At 40.7% G+C, this 18,282-nt stretch overlaps 1 protein-coding gene and 1 long non-coding RNA gene across 2 annotated transcripts; both read left to right on the forward strand.

Moving 5' to 3' along the window:
• The first annotated feature begins 2,684 nt into the window (after window positions 1-2,684).
• LOC103449706 (zinc finger CCCH domain-containing protein 36-like) lies at window positions 2,685-6,198 on the forward strand. Its single transcript, XM_008389036.4, has 3 exons — window positions 2,685-3,045; window positions 3,701-3,761; window positions 5,228-6,198. The coding sequence occupies exons 1-3, from the start codon at window positions 2,970-2,972 to the stop codon at window positions 5,994-5,996; spliced, it is 906 nt and encodes a 301-aa protein (XP_008387258.2). The 5' UTR covers window positions 2,685-2,969; the 3' UTR covers window positions 5,997-6,198.
• Window positions 6,199-7,570: 1,372 nt separating this feature from the next.
• Window positions 7,571-11,922, forward strand: LOC103449705 (uncharacterized). Its single transcript, XR_011574253.1, has 2 exons — window positions 7,571-10,503; window positions 10,657-11,922. It is a non-coding gene; the product is annotated as an uncharacterized lncRNA (long non-coding RNA).
• The last annotated feature ends 6,360 nt before the right edge of the window (window positions 11,923-18,282 follow it).

Genomic DNA, 18,282 nt, shown 5'->3' on the forward strand with positions numbered 1-18,282 from the left:
CCTTCTGAAATGACGTTTTTGCCCTCCTTCTTAATGGGCCTTCTGGTTTGGGCTTGTGTATGGCAAATTGAGTTATAAATATCACGCGGAATCAACTAACAATATTTAACGATAAATATACAATACAAGTAATTATACCATCAATTGGTAGTTTTTTAAATTGCTAATACAAGTGATGCTGGAAAACATCTCTTGAATTACAAGAGACTCGAACATAATTCTCTAACCACTTGAACTACAAGTCTCTTACACTTTTAATTGACAATTTTAATTTGTTGTAGTTTTACTTTTGAAAAACATCTTGATGGTATATCACTAGCAGTGTAGCAATGTTTCTCTGTACCTATAAGTTAGAAGTTTAAAGTTCGACTCACATAAATTACGAGTTCAGTAATAAAATTTTATGACGAATCAATTTTGTGGCTTCGCACAAATCTCCTCTAAAATAAAATACTTATAGTTCTTGTTTTTTTTTTGTGAAAAAAAAAAAGACAACTGGTGGCAAGCCACGGTAATCCACCCCTTCCAGGCTCGAAGAGGCTATGGGGAAATACTTATAGTTCTAAGAAAATAGAAAAAGAAAATTTTCTTTTTATGTGTATAGTGATGACTTGCCTGTGAACAACAACTCTTGGATGGATGCGTTGGGCCCTCGATGTGTAATGGAGGCTTTGAAGATGCCGTGTGGCTTATGGATGCGTTGGGCCTCTCTTTATACTTTTTAAACCCCAACCCAATCACAGCCTCCTACGCTAAAGTAACTTTTGTTACCATTTTAACTCATACTATTTCACATAGGGAAAGTTTACACTACTTTTTTCATGCATTAATTGGTGACATTTGAATTTAATTCAAGCAAAGATAAACAAAAGTATACATGACAATAAAAAAGTACGGAATATTTATTTATTGTTATAAACTTTGTATTGGAATTTCTTGGAGGTCAACTAAACAGACTATAGTTGCCACTTCGTCTAACCATGCTGAAATTCTCACCTTACACGAAGCAACTCGGGAATGCTTCTGGCTGAGAGCAGTTGTGGGCCATATTCGAATCTTCTGCTATCTTTACCCCATCGTTGACGTCCCGACAACAATCTATGCATGCATCGATCAGCTCAAGAAGGTTACATCAAATGAGACAATACCAACCACATTGCGCTGAATTTCTTCTTCTCACATCAATATCAAAAGCATCAAAAGATTGAAGTCACGCAAATCCGTTGACAAGACAATTTGGCCAACCTTTTTACCAAATCACTACCGAAGGCGACGTTTCAAAAGCTTGTTCAATGAATATGTATGCGTAAACTTTTTGAATTGTAACATTGTTAGTTATTTTTGAAATTATGTCAAACTCAGGGGGAGTATCCTGAAGTATACTTGCTTGATCTTTATGTACTTTTTTTTACCTACGATTAGGAGCATTTTCCCCTTTGGGTTTTTACTACCTAACGAGGTTTTGACGAGACACCTACCTTGGGTTGATCACATCCTTGACAACGTCTCGTAGACATTTTATTTGACTTTGCAATTCTCACGCATTTTTCCTTAGACTATGGGTTTTACCAAAGTCATTGGGTTTTTTTGTGAGACTTAGTTCCATATGCAAGTTCCTACTTTACTTTGAGACTAGCATTTTCTCATAATCAATGTCGAAGGTCGACGTCGTCAACACTACATGATGCCGAATATACTTCAGTATTTACACATTCAAGGGGGAGTGTTATAAATTTTGTATTTAAGTGTGATTGTGTAAATCCTAAATTAGATTTTATTCTAGTTATTCTTCCCTATTATGATTTGTATTCATTGGAGGAGAAGGATCATTCCCTTCCTTTTTACTATAAAATAAAGGCATTGCGTAGGGGGAATAACACATCCTCTACACAACCCTACAAACACATCTATCTCCCTACTCTCCATGTCAGATAAAATAAGTCACAACATTTATTTATTTCTACCGTCCCAATTTGAAGTTTTTAGTGAATTTGTGACATTATTTCTTCTTCTTTTTTTTTTTTTTACAATTTCTCAATAATGTATTTTGACGACCCAAATCTTTTATATTTTAGAATATTATTCGTAAGTCATACATGAAAAGAATTAGACAAATTCAAAACTATTAAGATATTTATTTGAAATGAAGAAAATAGACGAATACGGTTCTATAAAGAACCGTGAAACCTTAATCCAATGGTCATATAATTTTAGATTGTGTGATTGTTTTTGTAGACATGATCTTTAAAGGAAGACTTAAAAGATAGAGAGTTCAGATTGTTAAAATACATTACAAAATGTACCCCACAAAAAGATGTATACAAAATTTTGTAAAATAAATGGCGTCATAGATCGGTTCCTTTTTTTTTTTATAATGTTTTTACGTTATTAACTTGTTCCATATTACCAATCTGTTTTATCATCTATCAGAAAACAAAATTCAGTGAATTTGTTTTAGTTTTTTTTGTGAGTAATAAAATGAGAAAAGGGTAAGTAATTAGATTCGAGCTTACGTCAGCAAACCCAGCATATTGGCGGCAACAAGCGGAACCCTAATTTTCATTTTTTTTAAAAAATTACTAAATATTTATTAAAAAAATATTATCATGTACAAATATTTATTAAGGTAATTTCTTGATATTTTAATAAAATAAAAATAAATAGTTGATGATATAATAAATAATATCCCAAAGCTCTGGACTTTCCCACTCTCATATTCGAAGCCACTTTTTTTTTTTTTTTTTATCCCTCCAACAGCTGCTGTTCTTCCTCTTCCACTTCCAGTACCTTTCTTCTAGGGTTAGGGTTTGGGCTAGGGTTTTCCTTTCTGTGTTTCTTCTTCTCTAATCCTCTCTCTAGGGTTTTCTGTAGCAGAAATCTAGGGATTCTTTCATTGTTTCTGTGCTCTCTCGGTCGTCGTTTTGTAGTGGGTTGGATTCGTTTTGGATCTCGATCTGGGTTCTGGAATAATGGATACTCGTAAAAGAGGTCGACATGAAGGTGGCGGCTTTCACTCTAATGGCGGCTTCAAGAAGAACAAGCAAGGTTCGCTCTTTGCTTTCTCTCACTCTGTTTCTTGTGAATTTGGGGAATTCACTGTTTTTTTCGTTAGTTTTATCTTCTTTTTTTTGTTGTTGTAGTTTTCCTACTATTTTTTTTTCCATTTTCTGTTTGGTTGCTGAGAAAGTTTCTGAAGCTTGAAATTCCCTTTGCTGCATAAAGATTCCTGATTCTTTTCTGCAATTTGGGTTTATTGGATGTGGAATGTATTTCAAATATCTATGATGTGTTTCAGAATTTAGACTGTTTGAGATGTTCACTTGATGTGTTATTGTTTCTGGGTTTTTCTTAAATATTGGTAATTTCTGAATTTTTATGTTTTTGGTAGTTTGTGTTCTTTCATAATGACCCCAAGTTTATGTCCTTCAAATGAAGTTGCTTTCGATGTGCTAGGTCGTTTACGGAAGTTAAACATGCTTGATAAAACACAGAATAATCGTGTTGAATTTGATGGTTAATCTATTTAAATAAAATCATGTTGTACTTGGATTATTTGGACTAGGGTTATACAGGTGACTAATTTTAATCTTTCTATCGCTTTGGTTCAAACTTTTAAATGAGTTTGAGATGCTCTACAACAATTGGATTAAGGATCAGGAGAAAATGTAACTGAGAGAAAGTAATTAATGTTTTGTAACAGAATTGGAGTCCTTTTCAACTGGTGTAGGAAGCAAATCGAAGCCATGCACCAAATTTTTCAGGTTCAAATCTTTCTCATCTAAGTAAATATCATGAAATTTATCTTATCAATTTTAAGGCTGTTGTACGATTTTATAAAATTTCAACTTACAGTTGTTACAAAATGAAATCTTATAATTGCACTAATGAACTGGGAGTTCATAGTTGTTATACAGGTACACACTTCGCTTTGGTTGAATGAAGTTGACAAATTCCGTGTAACAGAAAACTGATTTATTTATGAACTACATGGATAATCATTCACTAGACCACATTTCACCCTAATGAAATATAATGAGATTGAGCATTGCATGTAAATTATCTGCACTGTACCTTGTAGCTCAATTAATGTTCTCGTTTTATCTCAAACATTGGTAAGATATAATTGAATGGTACATTTTCTGGATTTTTGTAAAAATTTTAAGCTGTTGTACCGTTCAACTCAGATATCACAACTTGCACCAACCCATTTATGCTAAATTGTGAGTTAATTTCCCATACCTTTTGTTTAAGCTCTTGATCACAACATTGGATAGATATGAAGGTGTCTGTTCTTCTTATCGCATAGAAAACTTAGCTCATAGATAACATACTTCAGTCACAATGATACGAGGCACTTGTCCAATGAAAAAAAAAATTTTGATATTAGCTCCAAATATTATTTTGTAGTTGAGAGGCTTTTCTTTCTTTTTCCTTCTTTTGTCTTCATCTTTGTGCCTATACAATGGGAATGGAGGGAAGATTGATTGGGGCTCTCTACAATCTTACAGAATCTCTGATCTTTTGTTAGTGACCGTCTTTTTTCTCAGTTATAGGTTCCGAGTTTGAATTACACGATTCTTGCAAATTGTATATATTGCTTTGCAATTATTCTGAAACGCTTTATAAACTTAGCCGTTTAAATAATACTCAAAGAATCTAGGAACCAAATTTTGAAATCAAAATGAGCCAACATATGAAAATTTGAGCACCTAAATAGCTTGTGGGTGCCTGCAAATCAGTAATGTCAAATCAGTAATGTTTCGACTACAGGAGTCTTTGTAACACACATAATGGGTTCTTGATCAGTTGCCTTACCATATCTTATTGTACTAAGATCTATAATTCATCTTATAATCTATATATAAATATATACGTGTGTGTGTTCCTGAATTTTTCTTGTTTGAATTTAGATTGAATTGTATTCTCAATTCGATGTCGTTGGTATCAGGTTTATGGATTTGTGATTTTTGTGCAAATGGAGGGATGTGATTTATCTGGTCAACTATTTTGTGTCATCTAAAACTTTTTATGAAATTCATCTTTACCTGTACAGTGATACTCTGTCAGTACTTGACAATGCTAGGAGGAACTGTAGACTGTTTAACCTTATTACTTTGCTTCAAATTGAGTGAACACTGTCAGCCTGAGCTTCCATGTGTGTTTGTAGATAAAAGTTACTAATTGTTCATGGTCATCTGAGTATTGAACTCTATGATTCTGGTTGCAGCACTGCTGGATGTCCTTTTGGTGAGAGTTGCCATTTTCTGCACTACGTTCCTGGAGGTTACAATGCCGTAGCTCAAATGATGAATCTGGCGCCTGCTCCTCCACCACCTAGGAACATTCCTGGCCCACCATCCCATTCCAATGGATCCAATTCATCTGGAGTTAAATCACGCATATGTACTAAATATAATTCTCCTGAAGGCTGCAAATTTGGTGACAAATGTCATTTTGCTCATGGTGAGTGGGAACTCGGCAAGCCTCTTGCTCAGTCCCACGATGATCCTCGTGCCATGGGACCTGGTCCAGGCCGTATGGGTAATTGGATGGAGCCACACCTGGCAGGCCCTGCATCTAGCTTTGGTGCCTCATCTACAGCAAAAATCAGTGTGGATGCTTCACATGCAGGAGCCATAATTGGGAAGGGTGGTGTGCATTCGAAGCAGATTTGTCTCCGGACAGGAGCCAAGCTTTCAATCCGGGACCATGAGTCAAATCCCAATCTCAGGAACATTGAACTTGAGGGGACCTTTGAACAGATTCAGCAAGCTAGTGCCATGGTAAGCGAGCTAATTGCGACTGTTTCAACCTCTGGCCCTGGAAAGGCTCCAGGAGGAGGAGGAGGTGGAGGAGGAGGCCGAGGAGCCCCAGCCCCTCCCAGAAGTAACTATAAGACGAAACTATGTGATAATTTTACCAAGGGGACTTGCACCTTTGGAGAAAGATGTCACTTTGCACACGGGGCTGCTGAATTGCGGAAGTCTGGAGTGTGAGTGCTCTTTTTGAATATTTTTTCTTGCAGTCAGAATCGTGTACTAGTGGGAGAGCTGTTTTGATTTGTCGATGTGCAATACCACCCAGATGAATTTACAGATAATGATATCTGAGGTTTTTGTAGGCATAAACGTTACTTTCTGAATATATGTCTTATGTGCTTGACATTTTCCTTATGTTAAAAACTGGGTTAAATGAACATTTTTATTCGTTTCCAAAAAAAAAAAAATATATATATATATAACCTGGCTCTGTAGTCTTAGGTGTCAGGTGTGAGTGGAGATTGGCAACAAGATCAGGAAGCCCACCATACAAGATCTGGAAGGCAGAAGCTGTACAACTCTAACTTTTGTATGCTAAATGAATTATTACCATTGGTTCAATGTAAGTAAAGAAGAGAATAAAAACTCATCATGAAGTTGACGTAAGTCTCGCAAATTTCATCCTGTAAAGATTTCAGAGACGAGCCAACAATTTGGTATTATAAAACCAATGTTTCTCTCCAACTTGTCCCTCACCACGCGAACAGGATCTTCTCCGGATTTTTTTTTATGAGGATTGTGAGAATTTTTGAATAGTGTCCGTTCATTTTATATCGTGCGGTTAGTTTTTGTCAAGTACTGTTTGTGTTTAATTTTAAACGAACACGATTCACGGATTCCTGGAATCCTCATAAAGAGCATCCGGCGAGGATCCGGATTCCTTACCACGTATCAAGCACAACATGTGTGAGAATGTTATCACAAAAAAGTATGTTGCAACTATTAGTCTAGTAGGGAATTGGATCCGCTCCAGACTTTAGTGTCTAGAGCCTAGGGATCAATTCATCTGGGCCACACAAATTCAATCCAACGATTCCCATTAATTCATTTTCCTGGCCCACCATACAAAATCAACGGCTTTGATTTCTTTTACACACCAATTAACGGCTCAAATGATTTGATCCCTAGGCTCCGGACATCCGGAGTGGATCCAATTATGTCTAGTAGTGGAACCATTTAATTTATTAACATTTGTTAATTGTACAATTAAAGATATAAATTCAAACTTTCTCTAACAGCCAAGGACACCGTCTATGTGAAGGTTGTTGGAAAATATTAGTATTTTGGTTTATTTGAATATTGGGTTTTTTTGGCTTAGCCCGTTATCATTAAGGTTCTGATTTCTTACCTTTTAGGATTATGGTTAGTTTATTATAAATAGCATGTTTGTTATTCAGTCGAGAACAAGTTAGTCACAATGTAATCTCTTAGGGTTTTATAGCCGTTTCGGCATTCTCAGTTTGTTTAATAATATTTTTATTATTTTGTAGTTTTATTTATTTCGCACTCTGATATTCAACAAAAGTCTTGTGTGCTCTTAAGGGTGCGTTTGGTACGCAGACGGGACGGAACGAGACGGGACGGGACGGAACGAAGGTGTAATTTTTGAAAAAGACATGGGGTATATTTGTCTTAAAATGGTAAAACATTGTGTTCCACAGACGTGGAACAAACCCGTTCCAGGGGGAGGAGGTACGAATAGTACCGCGTTTGGTGCGGCAGTTGTGAAGGCCTCCACCCAAAAAGTTTGCGGGAGATGAGATTGAGCAAGGAGACATAGTCTCATTTTGGTAACATGGCGATGTTTGCGCTCAACTATACCGTTTTGTTGTGGCATATGTGGGCAAGAGAATTGGTGTGTTATGCCATGATCACGAAGAAAATGCCGAAATGCAAGGCTAGTGAATTCACCACCACCATCCGTTTGTAATACTTTAATAGTGCGATTCAAACGATTTTCAATTATGCGTTTGAAAGTAACAAAGGTAGTCATGACATCGGACTTACGAACAAGAGGGAACAACCACACAAATCTTGAATAATCATCCACCATAGATAAATAGTACTTGTAGCCAAAATTAGACACAACAGGAGCGGGGCCCCATACATCAAGATGTAAGACGTCTAAAGGAGATGGAGCTGTGGACGTCCGAGAAGAAAACGGAAGGCGACATGCCTTGCCTAGTGGACAAATATGACATTTTTTATTAGATGAAAGTGTACCACTAATGGGGATATGGTACTTATTTGCCAAAACTTGAAATATAGCAGTGGATGGGTGACCCAAGCGAGCATGCTACACATCGCTAGTCGTCCGTTCGCCATAAAACACAAGCTTTGGAGTAACGTGAGGAGCAGCTCTAATATAGTAAAGTTCGCCATAGTTATGCCCGATCAGAAGGAGTTGGCCCGTTTTCTTGTCTTTCACACGAAAAGAACGATCATCAATCTCAAAAAAACAGTGATTGTCATAACAAAAACGACGAAGGGATAATAAGTTCTTCTTAATAGCAAGGACATATAACACATCTTTTAGCAACATAGGTCCATGTAAACTAGAAATGGAGGATTTTCCGATATGAGATATAGGCAAGTGATGGCCGTTGCCCACAACAATAGTATCGGTACCTGTGTATGGTTGGGATTTGTTTGAGAGCGGAAGGATCATTGGTCATGTGATTTGTGGCGCCGGAATCAACCACCCAAGGTGTTGGCGAGGGAGAGTCCGCAGTCGCTAAGTAGGCAAAGTTTCCTTGAGTGGGACACTGGCGGGCTTTGTGACCATATTCTTCGCAAAGTTGACAGTAGCCATCATATTCAAATGTGGGTGGCTTAGGTGGCAGCGACGGGGTTGGAAGAAGAGGTGGTCGAGTGTCGTGCGATGGACTGGGGTTAGGCCGAGGAGGATTCCAGTTGGCTTGACGGTTTTGATTAGAAGAGCGCCAATGTCGACCACGACCATTGCCTTGTCCAAAAGAGTGAGGTGAGGAAAAGGATCGGTGACCATTATGGGCAGAATTTGACGAACCAGTACGGCGACGAGAGGCAGCAAAAACAACGCTACTGGACAAGGAGAGAGTGGACATCTTTTTTATGAGATGTTATTCTTGAAGGAGTAGGTCGTAGCAGTCATCGTAGGAGAGAGAAGACCGAAGATGAACAGCTATTGTAAACTCTTTATATTCGGGACCAAGACCGTCCAAGAAGCTTTCAATGAGTTCTTCATCAGAAATAACGGATCCAGCAGCAGTAAGTGAATCCGCAAGGCTTTTGGCATGTAGCAAATAGTCAGACATGGACTTCTTTGAATCATTTTTAAGAGTGCGGAGTTGTTCACGAAGGGTGCAGATGTAAGTCTTGGAGACAGGAGACAAACGCTTTTCCAGAAGAGACCAAGCATCGAAAGCGTAGGCGCAAGGAAGCAGTACATAGCGGATATAGGGTGAGCAAGTAGACTTGATCCAACTGAGGACAAGTTTGTCCTCAGAATAATTCGGATTAAGAGATCCATCATCAAGCTTCTTGGGAGGTTTGGTATTGGTGGTCACGACATCTTCCAGACCATGAATTTCAAGAATGTCGAAAAATTGAGATCGCCAACTGAGATAATTATTTCGGTTCATGGGAGTATTGATGGTGTGGGAGATGTTGAATGTGGTGAGGAGGGAAGCATTATATGCAGCCATGGGTGAAGAAGGAGATGAATCAAAGGAGGCAGTGGAGGGTTGGGGTGGTGAGGGCGTATAGAGGATCGAACGTTGGGAAGCGTTAGCTTGTGAGAAAAGATGATACCATATAGAGAAATAGATAGTGACAGAAAGAAGCAGTTCTGTATTATGAATAAATTCCTTAATTTTGTTTATCATATTGATACAAGATATATACAAGCATGTAGTTAACTTTGTCCAACATAAAAGGTAACTAATAACTCTTGATTATTTACATAAAACAATATAGAGAGAATGGTGGGATTACGTTTAGACAGCAGATGTGGTGGAGAGATTTGTGGTGGATTCAATACTCTTGTCAACAACCTCCACAAAATGTTCCCCTTCACCAAGACCAAAGCCTGCGACATTTACTGCACTAATCTCAAGAGCTGCTTCTTCCTCTCCATAGCCCTCCTCATCACCCTCACCGTACACTGGCCCTCACCATCGTCAGGGAAACCACCACCGACGTTGCTCCAGACAAGCCGAATGAGGAGTCAACGACAACTCCGAAGGTGCCCTTTTTTTGGCCAAATGATTGGGGCCTCAAGGAGTTGCAAAGGCCAATGCTGGTGTTGCTTTTGGTGACGTGTTTGAACTGGATTGCGTTGTTCCCGTTCTTATTGTTCAACCTTGACTGGATGGGAAATGAGGTGTACTCCGGCCAGTTCGGTAAAGGGAGACTGTACGATTTGGGGGTGAGGGCCGGTTCACTCGGCCTCTCGTTAAACTCTGTCCTTTTAAGGTTCATGTCTCTCGGGGTCGAGCATCTCGGCCGTTGGGTTGGTGGGGTCAAGAGATTGTGGGTTGTTGTCAACTTCTTGCTCGCCATCTGCATGGCCTTGACTGTTTTAATCACTAAATTGGCTGAGGCCAGCCGACACGGTCACATCGGAGTTGAGCTGCCTCTGCCACCTGCCGGTATCAAGGCCGATGCATTGTCTCTGTTCGCTGTGCTTGGCATTCCTCTAACGGTAAGTCTGCAAATCTTTTTGACATGTTTTATTAATTCTTACTTAATTTCATAACCGATTTCTTACACAAAAGGAAAAAAAAAGATATCTTATACCAAATAATTATTTATTAATTAGAACAGATTTTCTTTCGACAAAAAAAAAAAAGAACAGATTTTCACTTGGGAGCTTGCCAGTGGCGGATCCAGTAAATAATATTAGGGGTACCAGATATAACATGCATATCGTCATTTCATCGAGTCTTGGTAGGCCTGAAGTCATTTGAAAATGCATACTACAGACATGTTAATGTATGAAAGGGGCAACACCCAAGGTATTCATGGACATTCATGGGCAACACCCAATTATGAAGCCAACTATAATCTTCAAAAGGGCAACACTCAAGGTATCCATGGATATTCACCAAAATTCGGAAGGTCAGCACCTAAAGTATCTATAGACGTTCATCGAAGTTCAGGGGGCCAGCTAACCCCCCTTGCCCCTTAATGGATCCGCCAATGGAGCTTGGGGACTAATTAGTTTCATTGTTTTACCTTTTAACTTTTGGTGGTAACATATTTTTGCCTTGTTTTTCAAGAACCAAAGGGTTATCCGTTATCGTTATCCAGAAGGTGTTTTTGTTTGTTTTTATCCGAAGTCATTTAGTGCATGCAGAAAAGGTTTCACCATGCATTTACTAGGATAAGGAAAACTATTTTGATTCTTTGAACAACTCCTCATTGTGGTTTTATTTTACAAATTAATTTTTCATAATTAAAGGGGATTGATTAATTATGTGTGTAGACATCGAAATTTCGGTGAAATAAATGTTGATCAATAATTAAAATTTCAACGTTCACGTGTCACATAAATTTTACACATAGCGTGTGACTCAACGAAAAATCGAGAATCATCATAAAAGTCATCAAACATAACATGTGTCAACACTTGGCAGAAATGATTTATTTCATCTGATTATTTAAATAAATAAAAAATCAAGTTTTGGAATTCTATAAATAGGAAGCTAAGGCATTCATTTTGGGACACCAATTCATAACCAATTCACCTCACACCAAAACCTTGAAGCTTTGAAACTTCAAAGTTCCCAAGTAAATCCCGAAGGATCAAGAAAACTCTCTTCGTTCTTCGTCAAATTTCATTCAAGATCAAGCCCCAACGGCCCTTGAAGAACTTCCTCTTTCAAGATTAATCCCCAACGACCCTTGAAGAACTTCCATAATTCAAAATCAAGCATCGACGCCCCCATTGAAGAAAGCGTTCATCATTCATCACTTTTTCATCCTAAGATCAAGCCTCAAAGGCCTTTGGATCAACAGCACAATCCACAAATATACACATTACGAAGATCGAATCAGAGGCTAAATTTGTAGAAGAGATTGTAACCCCTAAATCATTAATACAAATATTATTTTGTAAACATGTTCTTGTCTCTTTCGTTTCAGGAAAATTCGTGTTTACAAATTTGGCACACCCAGTGGGATTTTCTCTACCTCTCATCTCTATCTTTGAATCCGCAAAAAGCACAAATGGCATCAAAGAAGGCTCAAGTTGTTCTCGCAACCAATGCAAGGAACAAAAGCGTTATCACTGCAGGTGGTGTCACTTCGGGTGTCACAACTCAAAGCAAGGCAAGAGCTCTTTCTACATCATTTTCCACCCCTGCATCAACTCCGCTGAATGAACAAGAGCACCTGAGGCACGAACCTGTGATCACCCTGGCCTCGCTAAGGGCGCCAAGGGAGGAAAGCCCAAGGAAGTACTTTGGTTCCATGTTTTTCGATGCCGACTTAAGTGACAGCTCAATCATGCAAGTCATGACCACTGGAGTGACTTCAATCCGATGAGCAGCTGCTGGCTCATATGAATGAAGCGATCGTAAGGCTAACACGGACTCTGGCAGAAAAAGACTCACAAATCCCTGCACTCGTTAACCAATTAGAGCTGCAACAAGACGAGAAACCAGACCTAAAGGGTAATCCACTAAAAGGAGGTGTTGAGGAAGAAGATGAGCATCCGGTGGAGAAAGCCGATGTGAAGCCGGAGCCGGACCAAGCAACGGCACTCATGAGATCTATTTTTATCCAGCAACTGCAGGAGATGGTCGCCAGCACCATCAAAGCGTAGTACGAAGGAAGCTCACATAACTCCGTACTATACTCAAAGCCTTACTCCAAAAAGATAGACGATTTGAAGATGCCGAAGGGTTATCAACCACCAAAATTCGTGCAGTTCGATGGAAAGGGAAACCCAAAACAACATGTCGCCCATTTCATTGAAACCTGCAACAATGCTGGGACGGAAAGAGACTACCTCGTCAAGCAGTTTGTGCGCTCGCTGAAAGGTAATGCATTTGACTGGTACACTAACCTCGAGCCCGAATCTATCAATAGTTGGGATTAGCTAGAAAGGGAATTCCTTAACCGCTTCTACAGTACGCGTCGCACCGTAAGCATGTTGGAGCTGACCAGTACGAAACAGTGGAAGGATGAACCTGTCGTCGACTACATCAATAGATGGCATTCGTTAAGTCTGGATTGCAAAGATCGGCTTTCTGAAACCTCCGACATTGAGATGTGCGTTCAAGGCATGCACTGGGGTTACATTACATCATTCAAGGCATAAAACCAAGAACGTTCGAAGAGCTGGCAACTCGTTCCCACGACATAGAGCTAAGTGTTGCCAATCACGGCAAGAAAGAGCCAATCACCGACTTCAAGAAGGATAAGGTGTTCTCCCCAAATGTAGACAAAACCGGGAAGAAGCCCCCCAAGGAAGCATTCACTGTCAACACTGCGCCCATCAAGACCTCCTCTGCGCCTATCAAGATCTCTTCCAAAACCAAAGCAAATGAGATAAAGAGAGGTGAGCCTCCTCGCACCCAAGATAGGTACAGAAGCACCTTGAGGGAATTGAAGCAGAAGGCGTACCCTTTTCCTGACTCAGACATGGATGCAATGTTAAACGATTTGCTGAAAAAGAAGGTGATCGAGTTACCGGAATGCAAGCACCTTGAAGAGATGAATCGAGTAAACAATCCTAGGTACTGCAAATACCATCTTATCGTGAGCCATCCTATTGGCAAGTGCTTCATCCTTAAAGAACTTATCATGAAGCTAGCGCAACAAGGGCAAATTGAGCTCGACCTTGAAGACACGGCAGCAACACATACTACTACAATTACGTTTGGATCATTCAATCCCGTACCTCTCCAAGCGACATTTGACCATTCCCACTAATGCTCAAGCTACACAGCACCTTCGACACAACCATCACTAGGGGCAAGCGACCAAGATGCACATACCGATGATAAAGAAGGATGGACATTGGTGACTTACAAAAAAACAAGGAAACCAAAACCACAAGCCACAAGGCCAAAGGTGGAACAAGCGAGGAAGCACCGTCGCTGCAATAGTAGGAAGCCCAAAAGAAACGTAAAAGCTACTAAGCCAACGTATGTTGGGGAACCTATGGAGCAAGAGCCACGCATTCCTGTCTCCTTACACGAGTACTTCCCGAAGAACTTTTTCCAACAGTGCACTATCGCTGCATGTCACATGGTTGAAGTAGAAATGGAAGAACCTTCAAAGGGCAAAGCCATCGCCATTGAGGGAGAAATTGCCCTCACACCCAAAGAAGGCCGATACACGTTAGCATCGAGGAAGTGCTACGATTGCCAAAGAAAATGCAAAGAGCACTAGCAGCAATCTTGCAAAGACCCAATGACCACAAAGCGCAAGAAAGCAAGGACGAAGACTTGAAACTTCGACCATATGAGTATGCCGCTTGTTGTGCTGCCCAGGACGCAATCTACTTCACTGATGAAGACTTGCTGTTAGTATCCAAGCCTCACAACCGTCATCTATTTGTATCTGGGCATGTAAAGGAGCATAAAGTCAACCGCATGCTTGTGGATGGTGGATCGGCCATAAACATCATGCCAAAGTCAACAATGACCACGATCGGCATCAAGGTGGATGAACTGTCCCTAAGCCGTCTGCTGATCTAGGGTTTTAACCAAGGAGGACAAAGGGCGATGTGCATGATCCGAGTAGAAATGACCATTGGTGAACTCAAATCAAGCATAATATTCCACGTGATTGATGCAAGAACCTCCTATAGCTTGCTCCTATGAAGGCCTTGGATCCACGGGAATGGAGTAGTGCCATCCACCCTCCACCAATGCTTAAAATTCTACTGTGAAGGAGTAAAAGTGATCCAAGATGATACCAAGCCATTCACCGAAGTCGAATCACACCTCGCAGACACCAAGTTCTACATGGGCGAACACATGGTGCCCGAAGCTCTTCCAGAAGAGATCAAATCCATGGGTAAAGCAACACCTAAAAAGCAGAAGTGGCAAGCCATGCCTAAAAAGCAAGAAGGAGAAGCTACGACATCTTCAAGTAAAAATGATGATGAGCCTGCTAAACCTGTAACAACCAAAAGGAATAGGACACCCTCAAATGGACCAAGCATACCTGTTTTCTGATACATCCCAATGTCGAGAACAAAGAATGGTCAATCCCCGTTTGAAACTGAAGTAAGCAAAGCCGATGCATAGTGGTACAAGGATGATGTAAAGTTGCTCAAGATGAATGCAATTTTACCTCTAACATAACTAGCGACGCTAAGGTTGTAGGACTACCACAAGGCTTCATAAAAGCTCTGCCAAAAGGGGTGGAACCAAGCTTTCTTCCAACCAAGAGGACCAAAGAAGGTTTTGATCCAAACGCCTACAAACTCATGTCGAAGGCTGGGTACGACTTCGCTTCTTTTTCGAATCCTGAAAAGAAGGTTTCAAACACCGTCAATGACAAAGAACGTGACCTCACCGAGACTCAAAAGAAATTGAAGAAGCATGGTTACGAAATTGACAACAACAAAGCTGGACTTGGCTTCACACCGAATGCACCCATGAAGATTTCAAGCAAAGCGAAAAGTGCTAGCACTTAACATATCAGCGTGAGCATTGAACAACATCAAGGAGAACTTAAGTCCGCCCCTCGGATGTCAGTCTTCGATAAGATGAATCGTTCAAGGCCTGAATTTCGACACTTGATCGCATTGGTGGTCAAGACCAAACCTCTGTTTTCAAGAGACTTAGCATGCCAACATCCCAAAGCTCTGTTTTCAAAAGGTTGTCAAAACCTAACAAACAAAGCAACACGGCTAGCTCTCCTCCGCGCTGGTCAGCTTTGGAAAAACTTGAAGATAACAAGAAGCCTTCTAGAAAGAGGGAGACAACGCTAATGAAAGAAAAACTCGACGATCTGGCAGGAAAAGATGATGTTTGAAGCTCTATTCCTTCAAGGATGAAGCTCCAAGCAATCTTAGAGGTTGACACAATTAGATCATTGAAAGTGAAAAGGCGCACCATCATCCACACTGGCCAACCTTCACGCCAACAAGCCCGAAGGGACGACACTGAAGAGGAAGTCCAAGACGTCTTCCCCATCACAATCCAAGAAGGCAAAGAAGATGAAATCCTTAAGGAAGACATCACTGCTGCACCACCACAACTTGAGGACGGGGGGGGAGGGGGCAAGCCATGGTTGATGATCTCAAGGAGCTCAACTTAGGCATGAAAGAGGAGCTGAAACCTATCTTCATAAGTGCGCTGCTAAGTGCAGATGAGATAGAGGAGTATTACCAACTGCTACTAGAGTACAAAGACGTATTTGCTTAGACCTACAAGGAAATGCCCGACCTTAATCCTGTCATCATTGTGCATCATCTTGCAGTCAAGCCTAGAACACGACCGATAAAGCAAACTCAAAGGCACTATCGAAGCAGGCTTCATTCGAGAGGTGCAATACCCTAAATGGATCTCCAACATCGTCATTGTCCTTAAGAAATCTAGACAAATACGTGTTTGCGTAGACTTTCGAGACCTCAACGATGCTTACCCAAAGGATGACTTCCCCTTGCCAATCATCGAAATCATGGTAGACGCAACCACTGGTCATAAGGCACTGTCATTCATGGACGGCTCTTCTGGATACAATCAAATTCACATGGCTCTCGAAGACGAGGAACTAACAGCCTTTTGCACCCCAAAAGGGATACTGTTACAAGGTGATGCCCTTTGGTCTAAAGAACGCTGGAGCTACATATCAACGCGCAATGCAGAAAATCTTTAATGACATGCTACACAAAAATGTAGAGTGTTATGTAGACAATGTGGTGGTAAAGACAAAGAAAAGATCAGATCACTTGAAGGATTTACGAATAGTGTTCGAAAGGCTGCAAAAATACAACCTCAAGATGAACCCGTTAAAATGTGCATTTGGCGTCACCTTTGGAAAGTTCCTTGGGTTCATTGTCAAGCACCGTGGCATTAAACTGGACCAATCAAAGATTAAGGCCATTCAAAGCATGCATGAGCCAAGAAACCTGCACGAGCTGAAAAGTCTAAAAGGGCGACTAGCCTTCATCAGACGCTTCATCTCCAACCTTGCAGGGCGTTGTCAACCGTTTAGTCGACTCATGAAGAAGGATGTTCCGTTCGTATAGGACGAAGCATGCCACAATGCTTTTGAAAGCATAAAAAAGTATTTATCAAGTCCACCTATTATGGGGGCGCCTGTGCCAAGGAAATCGCTCATATTATACATCGCTGCTCAGGAAAGTTCAGTTGGAGCACTTTTGGCACAAGAGAATGAATCCCAGAAAGAATGAGCGCTCTACTACCTCAGCCGAACTTTCACTGGCGCTGAGTTGAATTACTCCTTAATAGAAAAGATGTGCCTTGCCTTGGTGTTCGCTATCCAGAAGCTCAGGCATTACATGCATGCTTACACCATCTACTTGGTTGCTAAAGCTGACCCGGTCAAATACGTCATGTCCAAACCAGTTTTGACAGGGCGACTTGCTAAGTGGGTGTTGCTTCTTAACCAGTATGAGATCATCTACGTCCCAGCTAAAGCCGTTAAGGGATAAGCGCTAGCAGACTTTCTTGCCAATCACCCAATCCCAGTTGATTGGAAAATCTCAGACGACTTGCCTGACGAAGAGGTGTTCTATATCGACATCTTCCCGACATGGATGATGTTCTTCGACAAATCTGCACGAGCAGACGGAGCGGGGGCAGAAGTAGTATTCATGTTGTCACAAAGGCAAATATTACCTTATTCTTTTCAACTAAGCTAATTATGCTCCAACAGCGTTGCTGAGTACCAAGCATTGATCATCGAGCTCCAAATGGCGATCAACATGGGAATCACAACCCTTGAGGTATTTGGCGACTCCAAGCTCATAATCAATCAACTCTTAACTGAATATGAGGTGAGGAAAGATGATCTCGTCCCATACTTCAAGCTGGCAACTCAACTGCTACACAAGTTTAAAACTGTGACACTAGAACATGTGCCACGAAAAGAAAATCAAATGGCAGACGCTCTCGCCAACCTAGCTTCAAGCATGACACTAGGAGAAGACGAAGCTGCAGACGTGCCAGTTTGCCAAAGATAGGTGATCTCGCTCGTCACCGAAATGCTACTGGATGATACAAATGTCATCTCAGTACTTCCAATTAATGTTGAAGAGTGGAGACAACTGTTGATCGACTACTTGGAGTATGGAAAACTTCCAGATGATCCTAAACACCGCTCTGAAATACGTCAACAAGCACCTCGCTTTCTCTACTACAAAGAAACACTATACCGACACTCTTTTGAATGAGTACTTCTGAGATGCTTAGGTGAGGAAGAAGCCAATCAAGCCATGGAAGAAGCACACTCAGGCGTATGCAGGGCACATCAACCTGGACCAAAGCTACAT

This window comes from Malus domestica, chromosome 12 (assembly GCF_042453785.1).
Source record: "Malus domestica chromosome 12, GDT2T_hap1".
In the NCBI taxonomy this organism is placed as follows: Eukaryota; Viridiplantae; Streptophyta; class Magnoliopsida; order Rosales; family Rosaceae; genus Malus; species Malus domestica.

Excerpts from the sequence above, each read along its gene's own strand:
- LOC103449706 (XM_008389036.4), top strand. The coding sequence starts at position 2,970 with ATGGATACTCGTAAAAGAGGTCGACATGAAGGTGGCGGCTTTCACTCT. Across the intron at positions 3,046-3,700 it reads CTTCAAGAAGAACAAGCAAG|AATTGGAGTCCTTTTCAACT; the intron begins GTTCGCTCTTTG and ends GTTTTGTAACAG. Across the intron at positions 3,762-5,227 it reads CCATGCACCAAATTTTTCAG|CACTGCTGGATGTCCTTTTG; the intron begins GTTCAAATCTTT and ends TTCTGGTTGCAG.